Source organism: Martes martes, assembly GCF_963455335.1.
Source record: "Martes martes genome assembly, chromosome: 2".
In the NCBI taxonomy this organism is placed as follows: Eukaryota; Metazoa; Chordata; class Mammalia; order Carnivora; family Mustelidae; genus Martes; species Martes martes.
This window is the reverse complement of record NC_137889.1, coordinates 59,791,052-59,817,882: the sequence shown is the minus strand read 5'-3', so window position 1 is coordinate 59,817,882 and position 26,831 is coordinate 59,791,052. Positions and strand designations below refer to the sequence as shown.

The 26,831-nt window shown below is 47.8% G+C and overlaps 1 protein-coding gene across 1 annotated transcript; it reads right to left on the bottom strand.

The window, feature by feature from the left end:
* Positions 1-2,313: 2,313 nt before the first annotated feature.
* On the bottom strand, positions 2,314-26,831 carry TRIM35 (tripartite motif containing 35). The gene is made up of 6 exons (XM_080796651.1): positions 26,324-26,831; positions 13,887-13,982; positions 10,090-10,320; positions 7,076-7,098; positions 6,147-6,265; positions 2,314-4,830 (listed from the first exon to the last, which is right to left on the bottom strand). The coding sequence occupies exons 1-6, from the start codon at positions 26,756-26,758 to the stop codon at positions 4,253-4,255; spliced, it is 1,482 nt and encodes a 493-aa protein (XP_080652777.1). The 5' UTR covers positions 26,759-26,831; the 3' UTR covers positions 2,314-4,252.

The window sequence follows — 26,831 nt, the reverse complement described above, 5'->3', positions numbered from 1 at the left end:
CAGAATCTCCCACTTCCTGAAGAACTGGCCAACGTGTATTAGGGCTGTCCTATGTTTAGGATAGAACACATGGCATTTGTACACTCCAAAATTACCCAATTTACCTCCACGACAGTCTGAAGTAGATACCCTAATCCTCATTTTAGATGAGAGTGCCTTGTTCAAAATGTTCGGAGAGCTAAGAAATCACACAGTTGGTACTTGGATCCAGGAGCCTAGATTCCGGGTGCCAGGCCAAAAGATGCTGCTAGCTGTGTGGAGCTGTCCCAGACAGCTTCCCTGAGCTCCAGTGTCCACATCCAAAGATCCCTGGTTCCCCCGACATGTGGCGGCAGCCAGGGAAGCCCTGGGCAGGTCTCAGAAGGTAGCAAGGAGCTCAGGATGACTGAAGGTAAATGAAGGAGGGCAACAGGCCCTACGGGCCAAGGAAACAATGGGAAGCAGCTCCCAGGGACATACAAGTCCACGGGGGCCTGGGGAGTCTGGGCAGTCTGGGAGGAAAGGGGCGGCAGAGGGGGCAAGAGCTGCCACAGAGGGCTCTCAGACATCACCCCGAGGAGCTGGGAAAAGCCCAGAATGACAGTCACTCTGTGCCAAGTACCCCGGCACCACCACTCCATGAACCACGGGAGTTGTAACAGACTTCCACTATTTGATCCACACACACGGATGATGAAACTCTGTTGAGAGAAATTTCATCCTCCACTAGCGGAAGGAAGGAAGGAAGGAAGGAAGGAGAGGGCCAATGTGACTAAATATAACATTGCGACCTAAAAATAATCGGTGGCTGACATGGCAGGGACAGGAAGCCAGGGAGAGCAACGAGGGGACCTTAGGTTAGCTCCTTCGGTGTTGGCGAGCACACTTCCAGCGGCTGCCATCCCCAAGTGCTCACTGTGGGACAGCCCTGAGGGGGGAATGATGCCCATTTTTACAGATGAGGACATGAGCTCAGGAAAGTAAGGTGTGTGCCTGAGGAGACACAGCATGTACGCGGTAGGGCCAATGTAACCAGAACTGGCAGTTTAACAGATGCCAGGACATTCCAGCTAAAATGGCCAGCTGAAACACAAATCAACCAACCAGCCAACCCAGCCAGCTGTGTGAAGCCAGGCAGTGGGGCTGAAGATGTTGCAAGAAGCCTGGGCTGACAGGAGCTACATGTGTGTAGTGGTCGGGAACTCCAGGTAACAAAGGTAACTAACCGCGCCCTGGAGAAAGGGCCCGGGGCAGGTGGGTGAGAGGCGAGACTGAAGGATGGCACTTCTGGCATCAACACATGGGATGGACCGAAGGTGAGAGAAGCCAGAGAAGGGGAGGCTGCCTAGTGGACTGCTGTCTTCAGCCTGTTTGTAGTAAAAGGAGGAGACTGACAAGGGGATAAGCGAGAGTAGAAGGTAAGGGAGGGAGAGGGCTCAATAGAAGAGGATGCTTGTGCACTAGGGCTCTCTGTCAACAGGTGAATTGCCTCATTCCTCAGCCAAAACCCCAAAACTGAGGTACCTGGGTTTAAGGGAAGAAGATTTCTAGGATGTACAGTAACAAGAGAAAAAATAAGACTAGACATCATCAAAGTTAACAACTTTTGCGTTTCAAAGGCCATCACCAAGAAAGTGAAAAGACAACTCACAGAATGGGAGAAAACAAAAATCTGTAGATGATGTATTTGAAAAGGGACTTGCATTTTAAATGTATAAAGAACTTTTATGCTCAATGATACAAAGACAAGTAACCCAGTCAAAAATGGGCAAAGGATCTAAAAGCAGTTCTCCTAAGAAGATACAAAAATGGCAAACAAGCACATGAAAAGATGCGCCATATCATCAGTCATCAGGGAAATGCAAATCAAAACCACAAGGAGGTATCACTTCACCATCATTAGGATGGCTGAAAGACAGTAAGGAGTGTTGACAAGGATATGAAACAACGGAACCCTCGTGCACCTCTGATGAGAATACAAGATGGCACAGCTCCCTTGAAAAACAGCCCAGCAGCTCCTCAAAGGTTAAACAGATTTCATGCATGCACCACCAAACCCACTCCTAGGTAGATAGATACCAAAGAGAATTGCAAACATACATCCACACAAAACATTTGTCCACACATTATTTGTAATGGCCAAAAATGGAAACAATATTAAATGCCCATGAGCTGAAGAATGGATAACTAAAACGTCGTATGTCCACACAATGGCATGGTACCTGATCATAAAAGGGAATAAGGTCATATACATGCTGCAACCTGGATGAACCTTTGTCATGAATGAACTTTTGCTCACGAGAACATAGAAAGGAAAATGTCCAGAGAAAAAGTGGGTTTTAGCTCAAATATCCTTTTTATTTTTTTAAAAAAAGAGAGGTCCAGGCTATCCAAATTATCCTATTCAAAAACCCCTTTCCAATATCTAAGTTGGAAATAAAAAAACATTTTTAAAAGTTTATTGTAACTAACAAAATAATTTCAGATCAGGATTATCCTAGAGATTGTATTTGATGGGCTAGATAAATATTTAGAGAACGCACACTGGTCTCAGACGTATCAGCCGCCGAAGCGCCTTGAGCGCCCTGAGCCCGAGTGCCTTCAGACAGGACCTGCGCACACCAGTCTGCCAATATTCCAACCTGGTACCCCTCACCCGGTGGCATCTCCTACTGTGTCCCTCCCTGTGGCCCCTGCCAATTGCACGTATCAAACCACCTCACAGTTCTGAATCGTCCTTTCTGTTTAAAATGTCCTTTTCTGTGAACCTGGGGCACAGTCAGGAGAAAAAGAACATGAGCCCTCCAGATGGGAACATGCCCCCATGAGAACACCACCACCCCTACAGGCCGGTATTTCCTTTCACTGTGCTGTTTCCTGAGAGGGGACGGCTGACAATTAAAAAACCTCTTCAGGCAGATGCGAGGAAGAAGAGTTGGAGGTGGAGGTCTGTAGGCATGGTAAGACGGGGGTAGAAGAAATCAGGATGAAAACACACAGGGCAACAGAGCAAGGAGCAGGCTGAGGCCAGCAAGGCTAAGCGAGGGACCCCCCACCACTCTCCAGAACCACTTCCTCCCTTTCCTACGTCCTCACCGAAAAGGACCCCTCTTTCCTTCCATTCTCATTACTTTATAAGAATGAACCCAAGCTGTTTCTTTCATAGCATCCATAGGACGTAGTATTCCAGTCCTCCCATCTCATCTATAGTTGAGGAAACGGAGGCCCATAGCAGGAACGGGTCTAAACTGCGGTTTTTAAAATCAAGTTTGAAATAGTCCAAATAGTCACTATTTGGAAATAGTCCAAGAAGGGTAAACAGATAAATCAGCGCTGACCTGCAGGCAGCCTTGCCTCTGCCCTGGGGATGCGAGGGGACTCTGTGGTAAGGTCTGAACATACTGGTATAAAGTGACAGACAAGTTTGGGGCCCCGGGCCTGCTCCAAAGCCACAGCAGCAGTGCTACATGAACCAGATTTTCTTATCTGTATTGTAGAAACTCTGACCACGGGGAAACTGCTCCTTCTGGCCCTAGCCAACTTCTGGAGAGCAACCAACCACTTGGAGCACACCTTTCATATGCAAACCGACCACTAAACCCCAACCACTTCCTTTACCTGGCTCTCACAGGGCTCTAACCCACAGGGCCACTGCTTCCTCTCCAGATATTCCCCAGTCCCCCAGTCCCATCACCCCCAACAACTGGGGGCGGCCCCTATGCCCCAGAGTCTGCCAAAATTATTCCAACTAGCAGATCGCAAACTTGTCTACTCAGAGCCCCTGCCAAGCCTGTTCTTGTCACTAAAACCGTAACAAAGTCTCCTCTCTTGTGCTCCCTCAACTCTCTCTGCCTCCTCAGTGGCTCTGGTGCTTCCTGGGAACTGTAAATAACAAACTCTCTCCCACGGTAGGCTCTTCTGGTTTGCTGGCCTCACCATACCCAGATACTAAGACCCACATGTTAAAACAGGCCCATCCATAGAAGTCAGTGTTATCCCCAGACATCCCGGAATTTGGGTTTAGAAAATCCACATCCGGAAGATGCCAGGACTCTGGGGAGTGAGGTGTCCCCTGGATGACTTCAGAAATGAAGGAGGCGGTTTGGGGCCTGGAGCTACAGGAGGAGGACAAGACTGATCCGCAGGAAGATCCTGGCAAGGAGGCCGACGGTTCAGAGGTACGGAGGTGAGCGCAGCTTGAGAGGGAGGGACAGAAAGAAAACAGGACCACAACGCAAGTCCCTGGCAGCAGCGGCCAGGCTCCTGGTCGGCCTCAGCCATCCAGCTCCTCCTTGATGGTGATGCGCAGGGGACAGATGCGCAAAGGCTCAACGGGGCCATCCCCTCGCATGCCCCCCAGGTAGAAGTAGGGCCGCACCTCCCCGAAGCGGGCGTGGAAGGTGTAGAGGTGGCAGTGGCTCTCAGCGTCGTAGAAGGACAGCTCGCCCTCCTCACACTCCAGCTCCACACGCAGGCGGCGAGGGATGGCCGGGACCAGGGGCGACGTGGCCGGGTCCGAGGTCACGCAGTGGTCCCCATCCACCCCCTGAGTGCGGCACACGTACCAGAAGCCCGAGCGGGTGTCGTGGTAGCAGCTGTGTGAGTGGCCCTCAGCGCCGGCGTCCTGGCGCAGCCGCACCACACCCACCCGCCAGCTTGGCAACCCCCCCAGGTCCACCTCCCAGGTGTGGGAGCCCTGGGAGAAGATGCGGGAGCCCAGCAGGCAGGGCGCCGAGGAGAAGCGCTCCGGGTTCTCCACCTGCACTCGGTAGCCGTGGTTGGTGACGCTGGTGAGGTCATCGGACACAGACAGCCAGCCGGCTGCGGTGTTGGGATCAAAGCTGAAAGGCACTGAGAGCAGAGGCAGGAAGTGAGGAAAAATCAGCAAACCTCATGGGCCGCCCTTCTGCCATGCCAGCAGTGCCTCCATTCCCCCCAAAGCGACCCACTGTGTCACACCTGGCCCCAGCGCCCAGAGGGAGCTGTGTGGGGCCGAGAGGCCGTGTTTTGGGTTGAGCTGTGCCCCACCAAAAAAGAGGCTGAGGTCCAAACTGTCAGTACCTCGGAAGGCACGCTTATGTGGGAATGGGGTCACAGCAGACATGATTATGAGATCAGACAGGAGTTGAGTGGGATGGTAACCCAGTATGACTGTTGTCCTTAGCCAAAAAAGAGAAGACACAGACATGTGAGGGGAGAAGGCCAGATGACGACAGGGACCAAGATCATGGGGCTACAGCCACCAGCCAAGGACAGCCAGTAAACACCAGAAGCTAGCAAGTGGCAAAGAAGGCTTTCTTTCCCTATAGGATTCAGAGGGAGCATGGCCCTGCTGACATCTTCATTTTGGACTTCTAGCCTCTGGAAGTGTGAGCAAGTAAACTGATCATCTGTAGGCCTCCAGCGTGCAGTCCTTTGTTACGGCAGCCACAGGAAACCCACAGAAGCAGGGACCCCAGTGCTCACACAACTCCCGCGATGACTGAGAGAAGCATGTAACATTCCTCTGGGTCACTGACAGCTCTCCCTCTAAAATCCTGAGGTCTCCGTCAGCTTGGGTTGCTACACAAAAATACTACAGACTGAGTGGCTCAAACAACAGACACGTCTTTCCCAGTTTTGGAGACCAAAGTCTGAGACTGGGGTGCAGCATGGTTGGGTTCTGGTGAGGCCCTCTTCGTGGCTCACAGATGGCCACCTTCCTGCTGTGTCCTCACAAAGGGCAGGGAGGGAGAGAAAGCCAGCTCGCTGGTGCCTCTCCTCATCAAGGCACTGACCCCATCCTGGGGCTCCCACTCGTGACCTCACAGGTCCCCATCACCTCCCAAAGGCCCCCATCTCCGAAGGCCATCACATCAGAGGTTAGGGCTTCAACATATGAATTAGAAGGGGACACAAACACTCAGCGCTTTCGTCATCCATACGATACAGTTCTGGAGAGAGAGGGCAGCCAGCTCCTCTTTCTGCAGAGGTGGCTGAGTGTCAGGACCCAAAGAGGAAGGGGTCTGCCAGGAGGGCTTGAGGGGCGGGGCAGGGAGAGGTGGGGCACCAAGGGGACATGGGTGAAAGGGGCTAGAGAAGCTCCGATGGGGTGGGAAGCTGGAAGAAACAAGGCTCGTAGGAAGTACCGCCCCTGTCCGGAACCCCTGCCCACGCTCCCCACTCACCGGATTCTACAGATGTGACCATCTTCCGCCAGATGCGGTACTGCAGGGAGTCCAGATACTTGCAGATGTCGATGAGCATGCCAGGCTGCACAGGCTCCGGCTCCATGGTGCAGAAGAGGCTGGGAAAGGAGGGTTGGGCCGGATGGGCAGGGCCAGAGCCATGCATCCTGGGCCTAACCGGGTCAGCCGGAAACAGGCAACAGGGCTCATTCCTGGCCACTCTACCAAAGACAGACCTAGGCTGGGCTCTGACAGGAGAGGAGCCAGAGGCCAACTGGGCTGCTCACGGCTCCTCAGGATTGAGAACACAGGCCCAACCTGCCCCCGCTGGGATAAATATAAACATGATAGGAGGTTCTCAGACACGGGTCCCATCCTTGTGGGCAGAATCTGCTCATGGGATGTCTGAGGCAGAAGGGACCTTAAGGGTCCTCTAGTCCCAATGTCTAGAGGTATTACTGGCCTTTGCTTGAACACCTCCAGTGACAGGAAACTCACTACTCTCCTAAACATTCTCTTCCATCTTTGTGCAGCTCTGACTGGGATAGAGTTCATCACCGTGAACCCAACAGACATCAACAGAAACTGGTGTGTGCTGAGGCTCTCAGAGGTAGGGGCTAATCAAGAGATAAGCCTAGATGTTGGGAGGACCCACTGAGAAATACAAGCAGTGTGTAGGATGACGCATTTTCTCCCCGCATAGTGGGTGGTCATTTTCCACACTCAGGAGAACAACACTTCACCAGTGCCAATCCAAGTGGAAGGCCTTGAAAGAGGGCTCTCTCCCCCTGGCCAGTCCCCACCACTCCCACTGTATTACACCCAGCTGGCTTTATTACCTGCCTGGCCCTGGAGCCACTGGAGCTGGCTGGCACCCCCGGGATTTCTGCCTGCTCTTCCCCTCCCCTCCACCAGCCTTGGCAACTTACCGGCGTTTTCGGCTTTTGTGTTTCTAACAGAGAAAAAAAGACAGAGACATAAATACAGGGAAAACAAAACAAAACAAAACAAAACCACATATACACATAAGTTTCTGACCTCAAAATGAGCCCTATATCCCATGTTCATGGATCAGAAGATTAAATTGTTAAGATGGCAAAACTCCCCAAAGAGATCTACAGAGTCAATAAAATTCCTACCAAAATTCTAGCTGGCTTCTTTGCAGACACTGACAAGCTGATCCTGAAATCCATACAGAAATTCTAGGGACCCAGAATAGCCAAAACTGTCTTGGACAAGAACAAAGTTGGTGGTTCACATTTCCTGATTCCAAAACGTATTAAAAGCAATAGTAGTCAAGACAGTGTGGTATTAACATAAGGAAAGACACTGGAAGTCGAGAAGTAAACCCTCATATTTACTGTCAACTGGTTTTCTATAGGGTGCCCAGGCCATTCAATGAAGAATGGTCTTCAGCAAATGGTGCTGGGACAACTCAATATCCACAAGCAAAAGAATGAACCTGGGATTTCCACCTTCCACCATATACAAAAATTTTTTAAATTAACTCAAAACCTTAAATGTGGAGCTAAGCCTATAAAACTCACGACCTTGGATTAGGCTATGGTTTCTTAGACATGACACCAAAAGCACAAACAGGAAATAAAACGCAGCTAATCTGGACTCCATCACAGTGAAAAGCTTCTGTACTTCAAAGGAAGCTACCAAAAAAGTGAACAAATAATCCACAGAATGGGGAGTATTTATAAATCATGTATCTGGTAAAGGTCTAGTATGCAGAATATATAAAGACTCTTATAATTCAACAACAAAAAGACAAGCAACCCAATTTAAAAAATGGCCACAGGGCTGGAATGCACAGTTCCCCAAAGATATACAGATGGCCAACAAGTCCCCAAAAAGATGCTCAACAGCATTAGCCATCAAAGAAATGCAAATTAAAACCACAATGAGATACCATTTCATACCCTGCAATGGCTAGTAAGAAAAAAAAAAAAGAAAGAAAGAAAAAAGGAAAAAAGGCCACTGTTGGCAAGGATGGGGAGAAATTAGTTCTCATCCACTGCTCAGGGGACTATAAACACCAGTGGAGTCGCCTGGAAAGCCGTGTGGCAATTCCTCAAACAGTAACACTTACTAGTTACCATGGGATTCGGTGAATCTCTTCCTAGGCACATACCCAAGAGAAAGGAAAACCTGTGTCCACACAAAAACTTTTACATGCATGTTTACGGCAGTGTGATTTGTAACAGCTCAGAAAAACGACCCAAACTTCCATCAATTGATGAATGTACCCATAAAATGTAGTATATCCATACAAGGGAATATTACTCAGCCATGCCCGATACACGCTGCAACAGGATGGAGTTTCAAAACATGCTGAGTGAAAGGAGCCAGTCACAAAAGGGTTGTGATCGGATTCCACTGATGGAAATCGTTTACGGAAGTGTCCAGACAAGGCAAATCCTTAGAGGCAGAAAGGAAATCAGCATTTGCTGAGGGCTAACGGTGGCGGGTTGGGGGTGGGGGGCCGGGCACAGGAAGACAACAGCTTAAGGGTATGAGGTTTGTGTTTCTGGAGATGAAACGTGCTATAGTTGATCATGGTAATGGCTGCACAACTCTGTGAACAGAGCTAAAAGCACTGGACTGTACAGTTTAAGTGAGTGAATTTTACAGTGGGAGAATTGTATCTCAATAAAGCTGTTATATTATTTTTAAAAAGTCATAAAAGTATCCTGAAAGCACAGTGGTCCTGGCTGCTCCCAATTTCCTAAACAGAAACAGCAGAGAATCAGCTTTTAGAACCCACCAAATGATTTTATCATCAAGGGCATTTTGGAGACAGGAGACACCAGGGTTCAAAGCTTTGTGTGAGGCAGAAAACCCACAGGAGTTACCAGCCAGGATGTGACAGCTGGCCCGCATGCAGGCTGTTATCTGTCCCTTCTCAATCTACTCTACAAAGTTTCCCCTTTCCAGAGAGTTCAGCTGTTCTCTAAGTGGAGGAGATAGCTCACTATCCTGACTGATTTCCAAACTATCTTTCCAGTTACAGACATATCTCCGTAAGACTCATGGGGGGGGGCAGGCAGGAGGGGATCACGGGTGTGAGAAACATAAAAAGAAAAAAAGAAAATGAACTAAACACATAAATTTAAAAAGAGAGAACAGAGTCATCCTTTTCTTAAGAAAGCAACAGAGAACACAAAAACATATTTAAATTAAGAATTAAAATAATTGCATAATTTTAGAATATTCTAGTTTGTTTTCTTTGTAAAATCCTATAACCCCCATCTAATCATGAACAAATCAGGCAAACCCAGAGTGAGAGAAGAGTCTATGGGCTACCTGACTAGCAGTCCTCAGGCTTGCCAAGGTCACGAAAAACAAGAGTAAGACACTGTCACAGACCAGTGGACACTGGGGCACGGGACAACTAAGTGCGATGTGGGTCCCTGGACTGGATCCTGGAGCAGAAGGAGGATATTAATGCAAAAACTGGTGGGATCTAAGTAAGTCTCGAGTTTAGCTCATTATAATGCACTAAGGTCAGGTTTCTACAGACGAACATGCCACGAGGTGATATAAGGTGTTAACAATGGGAGAAACCAGAGGTCTCGAGGGCACCCAGCATTACCTCTGCAACTTTTCCACCTTGTTTACAAGGTACTCTGCTGTACTGAGGTGCAGAGAACGAAGAAACAGAGAGAACGCAAGCAAGAGTACAAGAGGCAGGGAGAGGGACAAGGAAAGGAGAGAGGCAGAAAGAAGCGAGAAAGCCCCCAACTCTGTCCACTCTGCTGAAAGTTCCCTCGGCCTCCTGACAAGCAGGGTACCTCCTCCGGGGGCTCCTCCAGCCCAGCACCCCAACACTGCAGGAAGACGGAGGGTGGAGAGGCGGGGGCCGGTGGTCTCCGGCTCCCTATGGGCTCCCAAACACCTGCCCGCTGTCCCTGAAGCCAGACGGCGGGCCCCTCACCATGAGAAAAGAAACATCATCCTCCTTCATCTCCACCTGCAGCCTCTCGATCTCCTGGGCCAGAGCTTCCGTGTCTTCTGCCAGCCGCTTCATCTTCTCCTCCACCAGACGCTGCTTCTGCCTCGCCTCCTCGGCCATGGCGTCCAGGATGGCTTGCTCCTCCACGCGCAGGAACTCTCGGAGTTTGTCGAACTCCTGCCGGATTCGACCTTCCAGCCAGGCAGCCTCCACCTACAGCACAGAGCAGGACGGGCCCATGGAGGCTCAGGTTCGGAGGGAACCTCTCAGGCAGCACGTGGCCTCGGGACTCTCAGGATTTGAGCAAAGGAGCTCTCTTTTCAACAGAAACCAGGGGTGGAACCCCAACAGGTAAGATACAGATGCAGTTTTATTAGCATAAATCTGTAAGCTTAAAGTCACATAGCGTAATGAGATTGTCTCGATAAATTAAGAAAATCAAGTCAAATCTGCTTATCGATGACACCTGTCATCTAGATCTTCAAGACACAATATTCTGTACCTTGGTTCTATGCACCATAGCAAGGGAAATCCTGAATCACAGAAATGAACCGTTGCAAATAACAACGACTTTTAACAATTATCTGCCTTCCCATCTCGGGACTTCAAATCTGTATGATTCAGAGACTTACCAAAAGAAGAGCAGAAGTGTTTATTTTAAAGCTGAATCATTCCCAATATATATACCCCTAATCATAACTACAAAAACCTTTAAAAAAAAGTTGTTAACAGGGGTGACTGGGTGGCTCAGTTAGTTAAGCATCTGCCTTCGGCTCAGGTCATCATGCCAGGGTCCTGGGATCGAGCCCCATATGGGGCTCCCTGCTCAATAGGGAGTCTGCCTCTCCCTCTCCCCACTCATGCTTTCTCATTCATTCCCTCTCTTTCTATCAAATAATTTTTTGTTAAGAAATTTTTTTTTAAAGTTAAAACAAAACCATAAATGGACTCAAAGAAAAAGCAGAGAAATAGTACTCATCTTGGAATGAAAAAGACCTTTTCTAATAAAAAAACTGAGAAACTCTGGGGCGCCTGGGTGGTTCAGTCAGCTAAGCTTTTGGCTCAGGTCATGTTTCCAGGGTCCTAGGATCGAGCCCTGCATCCAGCTCCCTGCTCAGTGGGAAGCCTACTTCTCCCTCTCCTACTCCCCCTGCTTGTGTTCCCTTTCTCAGTCAAATAAATAAATAAAATCTTTTGAAAAAAGAAACAAAACTGAGAAGCGTCAAAGAAAAATGAGATCACTGAATAGACATTAACAGAAGTAGTTTTGAATGGTAAGAGACTACTAATAAAGTTAAATAAATAAATACAATTGCAAGAGGACCACTGGAAAAACAACTCAAAATCTATGCTATAGCAATCACAAATCTCATCTTCGGACTGAAAGTTTAATATATGTTCACGGCTCTCACAGTGTGATGACAAAATAGTCACTGAAAAAATGAAACTGAACCAAAAAAAGTAAAAATGATTCACTGGAAAAGAAATGACAAACTGGGAAAAATATATGTAACATGTAATGGACTGTTATTCTTCTTAACATACAAAGCACTCTTAGAATCCACCAGGGGAAAAAACAGATATTTTTTAAAAAAAAGCATTCACAGAAGAACACAAATGGCTTTGTACTTGTAAAACAGTGTACAAACTAACAAAGAGATTCAAATGAGAAGAGATGGCACTGTTGAAATACCAGGCTCAAGAGACTGACTGTGCATGGGAGGGAGTGAAATCCAGGATGATTTTTGTCGCACAGGAAGATAAAGACCAGCAGGCAGGAAAACCCCACCTGTGCAAAGTCAAGGTCAGCCACCCTCCCCGCTGACAATCTGGAACCTCGCAACAAAGGGGCAAATCTCAAAGCCTTCACTTCCCTCATCAACCTGCACAGACTGGGTTTAGGGGAAAAGCAGGGATCATCTGGAAACCCTGGAATCTTCACATGGGGCCACATCAGAGTGCCACAGTGCCTGGGCTGGGCAGACAGGGGCCATTACCTGGCCATACGGACATACCCCAGGCACCACTACTGCAGTCCCATACAAGGCCAGCCAGGGGAACAGGGCTGACCACAAAAGGAACTCAAGCGACAGAGGTGAAGCTCCATGATTCCATGGTGCCTGCAGGTAAAGCAACTTGCCATGGGGAGGCCAGTCACTCCGTGTCTGGACTGGGAGCTCAACGGTGCAAAGGCTCTGACAACGGAACATAAGGTTTCAGTGAAAAAGTGAGAAACGCCGCTCACAGCAGTTCGATGGTCCATAAGACATGAAAAATGGTGAAAGGCTTTTCTCTGTTGGGCACTTCACATGCATTATCCCAACTGAATGTTTATAAAGTTCCTAGTAAGACAGAACTGTCCTCTTTTTACAGATGGAGGGATTAGCTTAAAGGGGGTGGGATGTGCCTGGAGACTGGGGTCTGGCTTTGAAAGCAGTTCTGCTTTGCAGTTACTGCCCTGGTCACCAACATTTCACAATCCTTCCTTCTGCTCTTCCACCAGCTCTGCGGCTCAGGGAACAGTCACTGGCCAGAGATTAGGGAGGCGCCTTCCGAGCCTGGTCCCCTCCCACAGGCACACGGGCACAGGCGGGGAGTGCCAGGCAGCCCAGGCCGGGGGGTGGGGGTGGGGGCTCTTAGCTGAGCAGTACTTAGTAGAAGCACTCACCCAGGGAGTGACAGAGCAAAGCCAGCACAACCTGACAGAAACCCAGCTGCCAATCCACACAGCACTCAGAGGGAGAGAGGATGATATGATATAAATAAGGAGGGTGGGGAAAGAGAGGAGACAATTCCTTCATTCAATTTACAAACATTTATTGATCACCTACTATGAGCCACGAATTCTCTCACATATTAGTGTAGCCTTCATTATATTCTATTGGAAGCAAATAAAAAAATAAGTAACTAAAAGTTAACTGCAGGTAAAGAAGTATTCTGTAGAAATCAAAAACGGGGAGTCATGAGTACAAGTAAAGCGGAGAATTACTTGGGGAGGTTGATCAGGGAACACTTCTCCCAAGGGCTGTCTGAACAGAGATCTTAATGCCAAGCTGCTCCTTATGGGAGGATCTGAGAAGATGTAGTTTCCTGGAGGGACAGAAAGAAGGCCAATGTGGCTGGAGCCAAGCATGGGAGGAGATAAAGCTGAGGGCCAGGCAGGGGTTGGACGAGGGCCCTGGAGGCCACAGTGAGGAGTCTGGATTGCAAGGGTGATGAAGCCTCTTGACAGTTTTAGGCAGAGGAGTGATGCAATCCATGTATTTGTCAGAAAGATCAGTCCACTCTGTGGAGATGGACTGCAGAACAAGAGTGAAAGCCTGGGGCCCAAGTAGGAGGCCAGGTGAGGAACAATGGAGACACATCCAAGACTGTGGGTGGCAGGGGAAACAGAGCGTCCAGTGGATGTGATGTATTTTCAGTTAGAGAGGCCAGGACTGCTGAGGGAGAGGACCCGGGGAGGAAGAGGGGAAGAGGAGTAACTAAAGAGCCCCAGGTAGTAGTTGGCATGAGCAACTGGGTAGATGGTCAAGTGCAGCACGTGCTGAAGTTCCCCCTTCCCATAGCTGACGGCATGGCCATGCCCAGCCACATAGGCCACGGCAGTGCCACCACAATCAGCTACCTAGGACAGGACTATGCTAGATCCTCAGGGTTAGAGAAGGCTGATTCTGTGTCAACAGCCACAGCCAGGGCCCGCCCACCCTAGCCTTGTCCTCCCACCAATTCCCCCACTGTCCCAGGTATCCCTCAACTCCTGGCCCAGCCAGAGCACTCACCTGATTGTGCTTGGCAATGGCCTCGTAGGAGCGCCTCATAGCCCAGAAGGCCTTGGCTTTCTCCCGCAGCGCGTGCTCCATGTTCCTGCACTTGGCCTGCCATGAGGAATGAGAAGGAGCAACATTAGGGCTGGAGGTCAGGAAGGGGGAGGACATACTCCAGTTACAACTGGAGTCCCACTTCAGTGTGGGTACAACTCAACCACATTTACTCAACCCGCCCGTCCACAGGCTGCAGGGCATAACCCTAACCCTGACTCTGGTTTTTAGCTTGAAGGCTCTCAAACCCTTCTAACCGGCCCCTTTGTTTTATACCTGGTACAGATGGGGAGACATGGCGGAGGAGATAAATGACCCATTCCCTCTCAAGCTAGCCAAGGTACAGCTCAGAAGGGCATCCCGCTCCGGGCTACAGCTAGTCCAGGCTGTCCATGACCGCCTGAGCCGTTATCACTATACAGACCACGTGCTCACAGGCTCTGTTCATGACTTTCTAAACTGGACAGGTCTGATTCCAGGTCGATCTGGTCACTTCTACAGGGCCTTATCTAAACTATCTGTCTCCCCACTTCCCATACTGCAATATTCCAAAAGTGCATGGGACACGAAAAATACTTAAATCACTGCTTTAATCAAATCCTTTTGGTTTAGTAGTTTCGTTTTTTTAAACTTAACTGTTAGTGCTCTGATCTCCTTGGACTCCTTGAAGAACCACTACCAGTTTGAGATTGGATTCCTCCCTTTTGTATTCAAGGTCTATCCATTTCTCTCCATCTTTATCCTTTTCTCTCATAATTCTGAGAAAGCTTACCAAGTTTTTCTTTGGAAAAACAGTAACAATTCTAGTGGCATTAATTACAAGTGACTAGCATTTATTGAGCATTTACTATCTGCCAGGGAATGTGCTAATTACTTTACAAATTATGTCACTTAATCATCACATTATCCCTAGGTCGTAATATGATTAGCCTCATTTTATAAATTAAAAAAAAAAAAAAGAAACACGCCACCCCAAAAGCACACAAAAGGAAGTGACTCGCCCATGAGCACACAGCTAGTATGTGGCAGGATAAGGACATGAACCTAGACAGTGGTGGTAGGCAGCCTCCAGGATGGTCCCTGGTGATCCTTCGCTCCTGTTAAGACAGGAATGTCTACTGCTTTAAGATTCCAAATTTGGGGGACATTTGTTATACAGCAATAGGTAACAGAGTTTGTCCTCAAAAGCCTCATCCCCACCTGGACCTGATTCAGATGACAAGAATCAGGAGCTGATGTTGTCACAGGGTAAGAAGTTTGGGGATCTTGGGAGGGAGGGAGTGTATTCTGCATGCTAGGGGAACAGGAACCATTGGGGAACAGAGGGCAGATTGAAGGAGGCAGCCTCTAGAATGGCCCCAGTGGTCCCTACCTCTGGGGATTCATGCCCCAGTGGAATCTGCTCCCCATGGGCTGGATCTGATGACCTGCTTCAAACCGGCACAATGTGGCAAAAGCAGCAAAGGGCTATCGCCTGAGACAAGGTGACTAAAGGCCTGTGCACATCCTTTCTCACCCCCCCACTGCTTGCTCAGCTGGATGGAAGCCACCTGCCACGTTGTGATCCAGCCTGTGGAGTGGCCCACAGGGCTAGGAACTGAGGATGGCCTCCAACCAGCAGCCACTCGACTGAGTGAGCTCCAATGGTGACCTTGGCCTACTTGAACCTTCAGATGAGACCAGAGCATCGGGAGAGATCTGAGGCAGACATGCCCAACTATGTCTTGCCCAGATTCTCGACCCACAGAAACCATGAAGTAATAGCTGTTTGTTTCAAACCACTATTTTTGGAGGTAATTTGTTTTGCAGCAATAACCAGGCTGTCTGTCCTGCTCCGCAGGCCATTCTTTCAACTGCCGTACTCCAGAAAACAATGATCTCTATCTTCTGCAGGTTTCTTCTTTTCTACTCATTTTGGCCACTTTTATGATCTTCTTGAGTATACATAGAAGATCTTTTTGTTTTCTGTAGTATGACATCTCTAAAGTGCCTCCTCAAAGCAAAATAAAATCGGTATGAATATCCCACAAGGCCAGTGAAATATCCTTATGTTTTGTGGGAAAAGATGTTCTGTTACAAAGTCATATAATAAAGTTCGAAACAATTCTGATTTGCCAAATAAGCATGGATGAAAGGAGTGTAGCAACTGCCCACACACATTACCCAGGGGGTGTGCTGGCCCCAAAACAATGCAGCCCAGCCCTCTGCCTTCAACCCTGACAGCTAGGGATCTACAGGCGGATGAAGACAGTGGTGGTGCGGGGGGCAGGGGTAGGGGGACAGTCCCTGTCCTCTCCCGAATTCTTGAAGCACCTGGACAGTTCTGGTGTAATGCAGCAAAGACCAACCCCCAAATGACCCTTCTCTGAGGCGAGTTGATGAGATCCACCACTGATTCCATTAGTAACAAGCAGTTACTACTGCACATGCGCTACACCATCTGGCACTAAATTAAGCACTAAGGAGAGATGTTACTGAATTCTTACATTCCTGTGAGGCAAGCACTACTCGCTTCTTACACAGAGGAGAAAAGAGGACCCAGAGTTGTTGAGTAACTTGCCACAATTATACAGTTAGATTTCAGCAGAGCCAGGATTTGTACCCAACAATAAAGGCCATGTTCTTAGCCACACCACACATCCTATCTCATGAGGAGAGCTGGTACTACGTTTGTCTGCCTACCTAAATGTTTCTGAAAGTGTCATTTTATTCCCAAATGTGTTGTCAGTTTTCTTGAGTTCTAGATAAGTTTATAATTCTGTCAATACTTTGCCCAATTCCTTTAATAACCTAGCATGTTAATGAATTTCTTCCCATAAATGTCAAACTAAACAACACATTTTAAAGACTAATGGCTACTACCAAACTGGAAACTAACCAAATATACATTGAAAAATGGATAAATTATGGTATATTCATATAATGGAAACCTACTTAGCAATACAAAAGGAACGAGTGACACATATAACATGGACAAGTTTGTATATATATGAATTTATATACTTACATATATAAATATATGCATACATTTACCTGTATATATTAACATGTTTATATGTATTGCATATACATATTGACATAAGATTTACATGTATGTAAATATATATAAATATATATATATAAATTTTGCGAGAAAGAATTCAGATACAAAAGAGCATACATGGTATCGGTCCATTTACATGAAGTTCAAGAACAGTAGCACTAATATATGGCAACAGAAATCAGAAGGTGGGTTGCCTCCTGGACTGGCTGGGAAGGGAGCTCTCCAAGGTGACAGGAATGTTCTGTATATCCTTTGGGGAGGCAAGTACAGTATTTGTGTAACACTTAGAACTCTTCAAATGCAATAGTTAAGATCCCTGCCTCTTATTGTATATATTATACCTCAAAGATCTTAAAGCCTATAAAATGAAAACTTTAGAAGTTTTAGCCTTTTCTTGTCACTTACCTAGAGCATTCCTTCCTCAATGAAATCCCTTCAATTTCTCTCAGGTTCAATGAGTTGTTTTTTACCTTTCAATCTCTTATTTTTGGCAATTTATTTGCTTTGGCATAAAACATAAATGTGCCTTAAATATACATAAGTGTGCCTTAAGTTATAAACAGAACACCTCTTAATCACACCCAGGATGTGTCCCTTCTCAATCTTATCCCCTTCTTCCTGTCAGAAGAAACAAAGGTCCTAATTTGTATAGCATTTCCCTGCCTTTCTTCAGAGTTCTATCACCCATGTACACATCCCTAATCTGAACAATATATTTTAATTTTGTGTGGTTTTTAATTTTGTATTAATGGAGCCGTTCTATATGCATTCTTTTGTGTCTTGTTTCCTTTACTTTGACATTAAGGTTTGTAGGATTCAAACACATATTGCATCTGAGTTTATTGTTCATTGTTGCACTGTATGCCACTGTATGAACACACCACAATCATTTACCCATTCTGGTGTTCATGGACAGCTGGGCCATTTACAATCTTCAAGTAACACAAATAGCATGAACCTTCTTAGATACATCTCCTGGCCCACACGTACACTTGTCTCTGCAAAATATTCCTGGGGACAGGAATGGGCCACAAACATGTGTATCTTCAACTTTAATAGATCATGCCAAACTGTTTTCTAAAGCAACTGTACCAATTTATACCACACACGTGATATTAATGAAAAATGTTTATTAACCATTTGGGTCTTTATTTCTTAAATAGCTGTTCAAACCTTTTGACTACTTTTCAATGGAGTTGCCTGTCATTTTCCTACTGGCTTGTAGCATTTTATTATAAATGTGCAATATATGTCTTCCATGAGTTAGATGTGTAATAAGTACACTCTATTGTATCATTTATATTTCTCAATTTCAATATGGTCAAATTTATCAGTTTTTTTCCTTTAGAATTAGGGCTCTTTGGTTTGTTTTAAAAATACCTCCTCCCTTCCCAAACTGCTTAAAAAAACAAGCCAAACAAACAAACAAAAACAAAAAAACCCCTCCATATCCTGAGGTCACAAAGATTATCTCCTGTATTATTTAAGCTTTCCAGCTTTCTTTCTCATTTAGGTCCAACGTGGATAACCTGTGGTTTATCCCGTGAATGGTGTGACCCAGGAACTCGCCGCCTCAGAACCATTATTTAGAGTACTAAGCCTTCTCCACTGATGTACAGGCCACCTCTCCATATGTCAAACATAGATGTTTCCAGTTCTCTAGTCTCTTCCCCTGACCCACTGTCTTCTGCCAACATCACACAGTCTTAACTTTGATAGCTGTTAAGATAAACTAAGAGCTAAATGTCTCCTAAGAATGTTTTGGCAATCATTGGCTTAGTTTTCTTTTTTTTTTTTTTTTAAATTTTATTTATTTATTAGAGAGAGAGAGAGCACGCACACAAGCAGGAGGACTGGCAGGCAGAGGGAGAAGGCAGCCAGGTGAGGGACTTGATCCCAGGACCCTGGGATTATGACCTGAGCTGAAGGCAGACTTAACCAAGTGAGCCACCCAGGTGCCCAGCTCTCTGAGTTTTCATATAAATATTGGAATCAGCTTGCCAAATTCCACAAAATGTCATGTGGTGATTAGCACAATGCTGACTCTATAGATCAGTCTGGAGATAACCGACATCAAATACTGATTCTCTTAATCTTTGAACATGGTATATTTTGCCACTTAGTCTTTGATATCTCTCAATGAAATTATGTATTTTTCTCTGTCAGATGTCTGCACTGCTACATTTATTGTTAGATACTAACAATATATATTGTTTTATACTATAGCGTTTTTTTATGTTTGCTGATATGCGGAAATACAATTGATTTTAAAGTTGATTTTGCAACCAGCATTCTTCTAAACTCATTTATATACATAATTTATCTGTAGCATCTTTTTATATTCTCTGCAACAGAAATTCCTGTGCAGATATATGCAATTATATCATTTGTACATCATGCCAGTGTAGTTTCCCTCCTTCCTAACCTTGTAGGTTTTACTTGCGATTCCTATCAAAGTGGCACAGAACTGGGTTGTTTCTTATCTAGCTGACTTTTGTCACTTAACTGGAAGAGTTAACATAATTACCGGATACATTTGCACTTAAACCTACCACCTTGTTCTGTGCTATTTGCCCCACTTGTTCAGTAGTTCCTTCTCTTCCCCTTTTTTGGGATTGACGATGTGTGTTTTATTCCACTTTTTCCCTTTCCATGCATTTAGTGGTTAACCTAGGAAATATTGTATTTAAACAGTATGAATTCAAATGAATCTAAACAGTACACTTTTCATGTTTGCTTTAGATATTTTGACTTTAACCCTAAGCATACGTGTATCCATTCAAACGGATCATTCAAGGACTGCACGTAGCCCAGAGAGTGCGCTGAACAGGCAGAAGCTGCCCGCTGACTGGAGGGGGCTCTGCTGTGAAGCCTGGTCTGGAGGAATACAGGTCATCCCCACCCTGGATGGAGCTAACTGGCTCAGGACAGATGCAGAGCATCACCCAGACCCCAAGCCCAAAACAGCAAATGAGCTGTGATTTTAGTTTCAAATTATAACACTCAGGATTACTTATTTATAAACATGCAAAACAGGAAGTTTTTTATTTACACTAAAGGATTCAGAATGTGATTCTATAGTCTACATTGTTTATTTTTAAAAATTACAATTTGCTTATTAAGCAACACATTTCAAGGGTGTACTTATTACCCTAAGGATTTTACAAAACTGTTTTGCCCAAAATATCCATTAACACAGGTGCTGTGTGGTGTAACAGAAAATGGGAAAGGCACAGGTAAGGGAAGGAATAAATACTATTTCCCATGATCATCACCACACACCTGCAGCCAGGGCTGTCCAGCCCAAGCCAGGTTTTCTGACTTCCAAGGCCCTATATATGCTGTTGCTTGTAATTCCTGTCTGACCACACAACTATCTCAACAAGGCTTAGAAAACGCAGCTCAGGCTCCCTTCAAATCCTCCAGAGAGCCATTCTGATCTCCCCAGTAGAGTTCAGGTGCACCCCGCGGGCTCTCCTAGCTCCCAGGTACACCTCTATCACCCCACTCATTACCGCTAGATAATCAATCACCTCACTTTCCCGGGAAGGCTGCAGGCTCCAAAAAAGGGCAGGTCCTCTGGCCCAGCACAATGGTGCTCAATAAACCTTTGCAGAAGCAAAGGATGCCTGCCCTGCAAGGGTAGCAACTGTCCTATCCATGCATATCCCCAGGTTCAGCACAAAGTGGACACTCAGCTACCAACCTGCCCAGTCAATGAGTCCACTGAACCCTTTTGTTCTTTCCACTACGCCACACTGCCTCCTGGACTGAAAGTTAGGAGACTTGATTTATACCCTTGTCTTTGTCGCTAACCACTGGTGAGGACTTTGGCAAAAGCTTGCTCTCTCGTTGGCAATCAGGCTCCAGTCCTTAAAAATGAAGGCATGGAAGCGTCTACAGACTCTCCAACTTCACCGTGAAAATGAAGAAACGCAGTTTTCTGTCCATGCTTACCTAGCCCATCACCGGGGTTTCTAGTCCTCTGCTCTTGTCATTTTCCCCCACGTATTTCAAACACTTATTTTCAGGCAGACAGACATATCAGCGAAGAGCTCTGCCACTGGGCCCTCAAGTTCAAATCCCTGCTCCTCTGTTTAGCAGCAGATGATTCTGAGCGAATTCCTTCTCTTCTCTGCACCATCTCCTCCTGTGGCCAAGAAGAATGAGACTACCTCGCTCGCAGGACTGTTCTGAGGCTCCCACTAGTGAATCCATGTAAAGTGCTCCAACAGAGTGCCAGGCATATGTTGGTTCTCACCACTCTAAGGCGCCAGTCAGGGGTGGGTAATTTAACTCTCCCACTGTCAATTCCTCAGGTTTCTTAGATGGATAGCATAAATGCCTCCAAGACAACTTGATCTCGCTCAGATCCCTTTCTTATCTAACCCCAACCCAGTCTCCTGATCTTCCTTTCCCCATGGTGTTTGTGTCCTCCTCATAAAGCAGGGATCCACAACAGTGCCTACTGCAAGGGTCCCATGACTCGGGACCCCCATTGAGCAGTGTTCAGTAAGCCCCCAGCCCTGGGTACTTGCCTTATCAGGCAGGCAGTAAATGTCCACGCAACTTGGACATGGTAGCACCTGGCCCATAAAGGGGGATCCAGATGGGAGGGCACCATTAGGAAAAGGATTGAAAGAATTGTAAGGGGAGGAGACTTAAGGCCAACATGGAACATTCCTAGGTAAGATTTGGCCAGACTGATTCTAAGAAGAACCCCAGAAGGGGAATGGATTGGGGCTGGTGTAGGAGGAGCCTGGAGGGCAGACAATGGCTCTCATGTCAGTCCCACAGGATGGGTAAGAAAGTGATCTGGACAAGGCAGGGACCTGGCAGGAGATTGGGGCAGGCTTGCTTTGATGATGCAAGGCTAAGCAAACGCCGGACAGGGAGTCAGGAAATCTGAGTTCTAATCCTAGACGTACCTTCCCCATTCCCTGCCAATGCCAGGAACTGCTGCATTTCTCCAAGTTTCTGATTTCTCACTAGTAAAACAGAATCCTCTCCTCACAGTGCCCCGTGGCTCTGGGCCTGTGTTTAGGGATCTGCTAGTTTTCCACAAGAGTTTTCAATTAGGGTTTTCATTCAATAACCGCCCCCCCCCCCAAAAAAAACTACAGTAAACCTTTTTCAAGTCGCCTTATAAACGTTGCTGACACATGCTTTCAGTTCCTACAACTTCGGTGCCAGCATCTGTATTTGTTAACAACCTCCTTGATGCCAAACTACATTACTTTCACTGTCCTGGCCTCATAAGGATAGAATGAGCAGAAGCACACTGAACGTGAAGGATGTGCCAGGTCTGAATGAAGTCTGGCTGTATCACAGGAAAAGATTCAGATCTGCCAAGAGGGAAATTTATTTTTTTTGATTTTTTTTTTTTAATTTACTTATTTGACAGACAGATCACAAGTAGGCAGAGAGGCAGGCAGAGAGAGAGGAGGAAGCAGGCTCCCCACTGAGCAGAGAGCCCGATGTGGGGCTCGATCCCAGGACGCTGGGATCATGACGCGAGCCGAAGGCAGAGGCTTAAACCACTGAGCCACCCAGGCGCCCCCGCCAAGAGGGAAATTTAGACCAGCACATCAAGTAACCACTTAGAAGAGGGTAAAGGAGTAGCACAAGTATTGTCAGACAAGCGTCACAGCCACCCAGAGCAGTGCTTTCGTTTCAGCCAAATAAGGCCCGGTGATGAATATTTCAACTAGAATTCAACAGATTTTCTTTGTGCTTTATCTGTAAACCGTTGTTGTTGTTGTCGTTTTACTGCCTCCATGTGCAATAAGCAAGAGGAATTCACACTAGCTTAGCATTTGTATGTATGGCATATATTTTAAATCACAATATTGGAATAGCCTTTCCTTGTTCAAGTTTGATAAACGTGGGCCAAAGGCTGTCCCTTCAAGCTCCAACACGTACCTCAGCATTCTGGTGTCAACATTTTCAGCCTGTCTGGTATCTCAGCGGTTCCTTCCCTCACGCCCCACTGTCCTTAGGACAAAATCTCAGATCTCTCACATGCCCCGGATGGCCCTTGGGACCTGTCCTGGATGCCCTCATTCCTGGCCCAGACGTCTCTGGCTTCCTGCGTACCATGCCCTCCGCCCCACCAGCGCTGCTTGGGGCCCCCGCACTCAGTGAACCTTCGGAGCCTTCAGGTCTCTGTAAAATCGCTCCCCACCGGACAAGAGCAGGTGCCTTGCTACAGCCACCTGTCACCTGCTGTACTGTCCCTCCCAGGAATGTCCTTGTGATTAGTATTCAATCATGACTCTCTGACTCCAAGAAGCCAGGGGCTAGGACTCCTCAGTTCTCTACTGAACACACCATGCGCCTGGCACAGTGCAGGCACCCACACGCAGGACAGTGGTCCTCGTCCACTTGAGCCTCTTAAATATCCACATATGACCCGCTGCCCCACAGCTCCCAGAACAGACAGCCAGCTCAGAAAGTTGTACCCAGGGACCAGAGAAGTTTCTCTCAAAGTCCATAACCAGAGTAGGGGCTGAACAAGGCCCCAGGTGAACTCCATGTAATATGCTCTGGGACTTTGCACAAGTTACTTAACCTGAGACTCAGTGTCGCTGTCTGTAAAACGGGGAGAATAGTACGTATCTATGGCAAGCTGAATAAAGATGTCCACATCCTAGAACTTAGAAGCTGTGAATGTATTATTTATATGACAAAGAGGACTTTACAGATGTTATTAAATTATGGATTTTAAGATGGATGATTATCCTGAACTGTCTCAGTGGGCTCAATGTAATCAAAGGGTCCTTGTAAGAAAGAGGAAGTTAGTAGAGTCAGTTAGAGAAGACAACGGGATAACAGAAGCAGAAGTTGGAATGATGTTCTTTAAAGGTGGAGGAAGGGGCCTCTAGAAGCTGGGCAAGGCAGGGAAATAAACTCTCTCCTAATCTCCAACACCTGGATTTTAGGACTTCTGACCTCCGAAACTGTGAGAAAATGCATCTGTGCTGTGTTAAATTGCCACGTTTGTGGCACTGTACCACCACAGTGATAGGAAACTAATACACAGCCTCACAGGGGTTTTGTCAGGATTAAATGTGTGGATGTGTAAACACTCAAGAGCGCATGGCACACAGTAAGAGCTCTGAAAGTACTGGCTGACGTGGTTACTCCTTTCGTCCAACTCCTCACGTGGTTGCCAGAGTGATCCTTCTAAGCACACATCGCACCATGAAGTCCCCATCTTCAAGCTTTCAGAGCTCCCCAAGGCATGCAATAGCAGCCCCGTCAGCCTCTTCTCCCAGCTCCCGCCTCCCAGACTGCTCCGCGCCCAGACAGCCAGCACAGCTTGTCTACTGACCGTCTGACTTGCCTGGATACGCTGTGAGCTCCACAGGGCGAGGGCTCTGTCTTACTCTGCGGCTTCAGCTCCCCTCACAGGTCCCAGAACACAACACAACACAAAAGTCCTTGATACACAGCTGTCTAACGCACTGATGTGACACTGAGCATGACACTGAGCACACCTGGGCTGCGTTCTCCTTAGATCTTTCCAGACTGGACTCCCTACCTCCTCGTACAGCGCCCTGGGTGCCCATCAATCTGACTGCATCATCCCTCTGCTTAAAACCCTTCTACTGCTCCGTATAGTCCTTAGGATAAGGGCCAAGCCTCAGGCCTCATGGGTTCTTCTGCATTTCCATCCTTATTTTAACTACTACTACTAGCCAGGCCTCCCAGCTTCTGGACCCTTATGTATGCTGCTGCCTCTGGCTGAAACACCCTCCCTTACTCTCTTTGCCTAGCTAACACGTCCTCATCCCTCAGGTCTCTGCCTGAAGCTCCTTGAAGGTATGAATTGTTGTTTATCAAATGCCTTGCAGTATCCCTGGGACCCAGCAGTACAAGGCACCTGCTGAAGGAATAGGAAGTTGTCATTAGACCCTATATGCTTCCTGGCACCTGACTCACTCACCTTGAATCCTGGATTAGCCCAGACCTGGGGGTTCCGCCTTAGTGCTCCTGGCCCTGACCCCTACCCATCTTCCTGATCTGTACTTGTGACAGCTCCATGCTGACTGGTCATGACCTGATCCATGGTGCCCCCCGTACCTCGACCCCAGCCCCCAGAATGCCAGCACTTACTTCAGCTGTCCCAAATCAGGACCTGGCACTTCCGCCAGTAGAAATGGGGAAAAGCATTGTTGTTAACAATGTTAAATAAGGTAACTGGAGTTATAGGCTTATCCCTTTGGCAAGCTACTATAGTATTCATTCATGCATACTGATGACATTCCCCTTCACCTGAACTCTGTCTAAATGTGTATGAAAATCTAACCAACGCTCGATATTTCTTAAGAAAGACCTTAAAACAAAACAAAAACAGTGTCTGGAGACCAAGCATTAGAGGCTCTTACAGTGCCTCCTTTTCAATACACTCAGCTTCCTACCAGCTAACCAGCAGGTCTGACCCATGTGTCAGTAAGGCAAGTAAATAAACTGGCGTTTCACACCCTCTGCAATCTTTTAAATGAAACAATAAATAAAAATAACAGAAAATGCCAGAATACAACAGACGTTTTCACAGAGCTTTTGTTTCAAGTGATACACACACAGGACCGTACCAGATCACAATGGAAAAAATATGGGCTAAGGTCAAAACGTGGGCATGGGCTAAGGTCAAAAACTGGGAAAACACCTAAATTGGCTAATCCTTATTTTCTGATCATTTTTCCTTCTTATACCCAAGTAGTCTCCATGTTACTTCTATACCAAAATATTTCCAATGTTACTTTATAGCTATAGGAACGCTAGGCACTGGGGTGCTGAGAGGGACCCAGAATAAATCAGCCAGCCAAAGCCAACAGCCTCTCCGCTCCTACACAACACACAGGGCCAGCTCCGGGAAGTATGTGACCCCTTTTGGAAGACCTTGAGTCTCCACATGTCTGGCCAGGTCTTGGGACTCCCACACCTCTAACTTCAATGAGCCAAGCTTTAAGACTCTTGGGCGGTACCCACACCTGTCCTCACCCGCGCCCGGGCCACACCCTGCCGGCATAGAGGGTGCAGGGCCTCAGCCCTTCAGAAGTGGGTCGGGGGGCATCTTGGGAGCATCGTGTAACCCCAGTTCCCACACTTCCTGTTTACAAACTCCCTCTTCACCCATCCCAGGCCCCTGGGTCGACCCGTCTGTAGGTGAGCCTAGTCGGAGCGCCGGGGGGGTCCTGGCCGCAGGACGAGGGCCTGGCCCGGGCGCAGAGCTCCGGCAGGCTGCAGCGGCGGGGGACGGGGGTGGGGGGTGGTCAGAGGTGCTGAGTTGCCTTCCGGACCCGGCCGCCACGTGCGCGCTCGGCCACCTCCCGCACACTGCCGCTCTTACCCGAAAGTCGTGGGCAGTGTCCTTCACCGGCTGCACGCGGTGCCCCTGGTGCCGGGGGTCGGCCTGGCACGAGCAGCACAGCAGCTCCTTGTCGTCCAGGCAGAAGAGGCTGAACTGGCCACGGTGCGGGCGGCAGAGTCGTGGGGAGCGGTGGCCCGCCCAGCGCGCGCCCTCGGCCTCCTCGCGCAGGAGCTTCTCCACCAGGTTGTTGAGGGTGTGGTTGGTGCGCAGGTCGGCGAGGGCCGCGCGGTCCTTGCACACCGGGCAGGTGGGCGCCACCTGCACCTCCCAGCAGCGGGTCACGCACACGCGGCAGAAGTTGTGCCCGCAGCGCAGAGTCACGGCGTCGCGGAAGGGGTCGTAGCAGACGGCACAGAGCAGCTCCTCCTTGAAGGAGCGGGAAGGCCCGGGGGACGCGGCGGGACCCAGCTCCATACCCGCAGTCGCGGGATCCAAACCTGCAACTTTGGCCCCACCCCTCTCATCAGCCAGGAGGTTTCGGGACCCC

What these genes read in the sequence shown, in the direction of transcription:
- TRIM35 (XM_080796651.1), bottom strand. Translation starts at nt 26,758, where the DNA reads ATGGAGCTGGGTCCCGCCGCGTCCCCCGGGCCTTCCCGCTCCTTCAAG. An exon ending in CCATTGCCAAGCACAATCAG is followed by an intron (nt 10,321 to 13,886) that starts GTGAGTGCTCTG and finishes TCTGTGCTGTAG; the next exon opens with GTGGAGGCTGCCTGGCTGGA. An exon ending in ATGATGTTTCTTTTCTCATG is followed by an intron (nt 7,099 to 10,089) that starts GTGAGGGGCCCG and finishes TTTCTCTGTTAG; the next exon opens with AAACACAAAAGCCGAAAACG.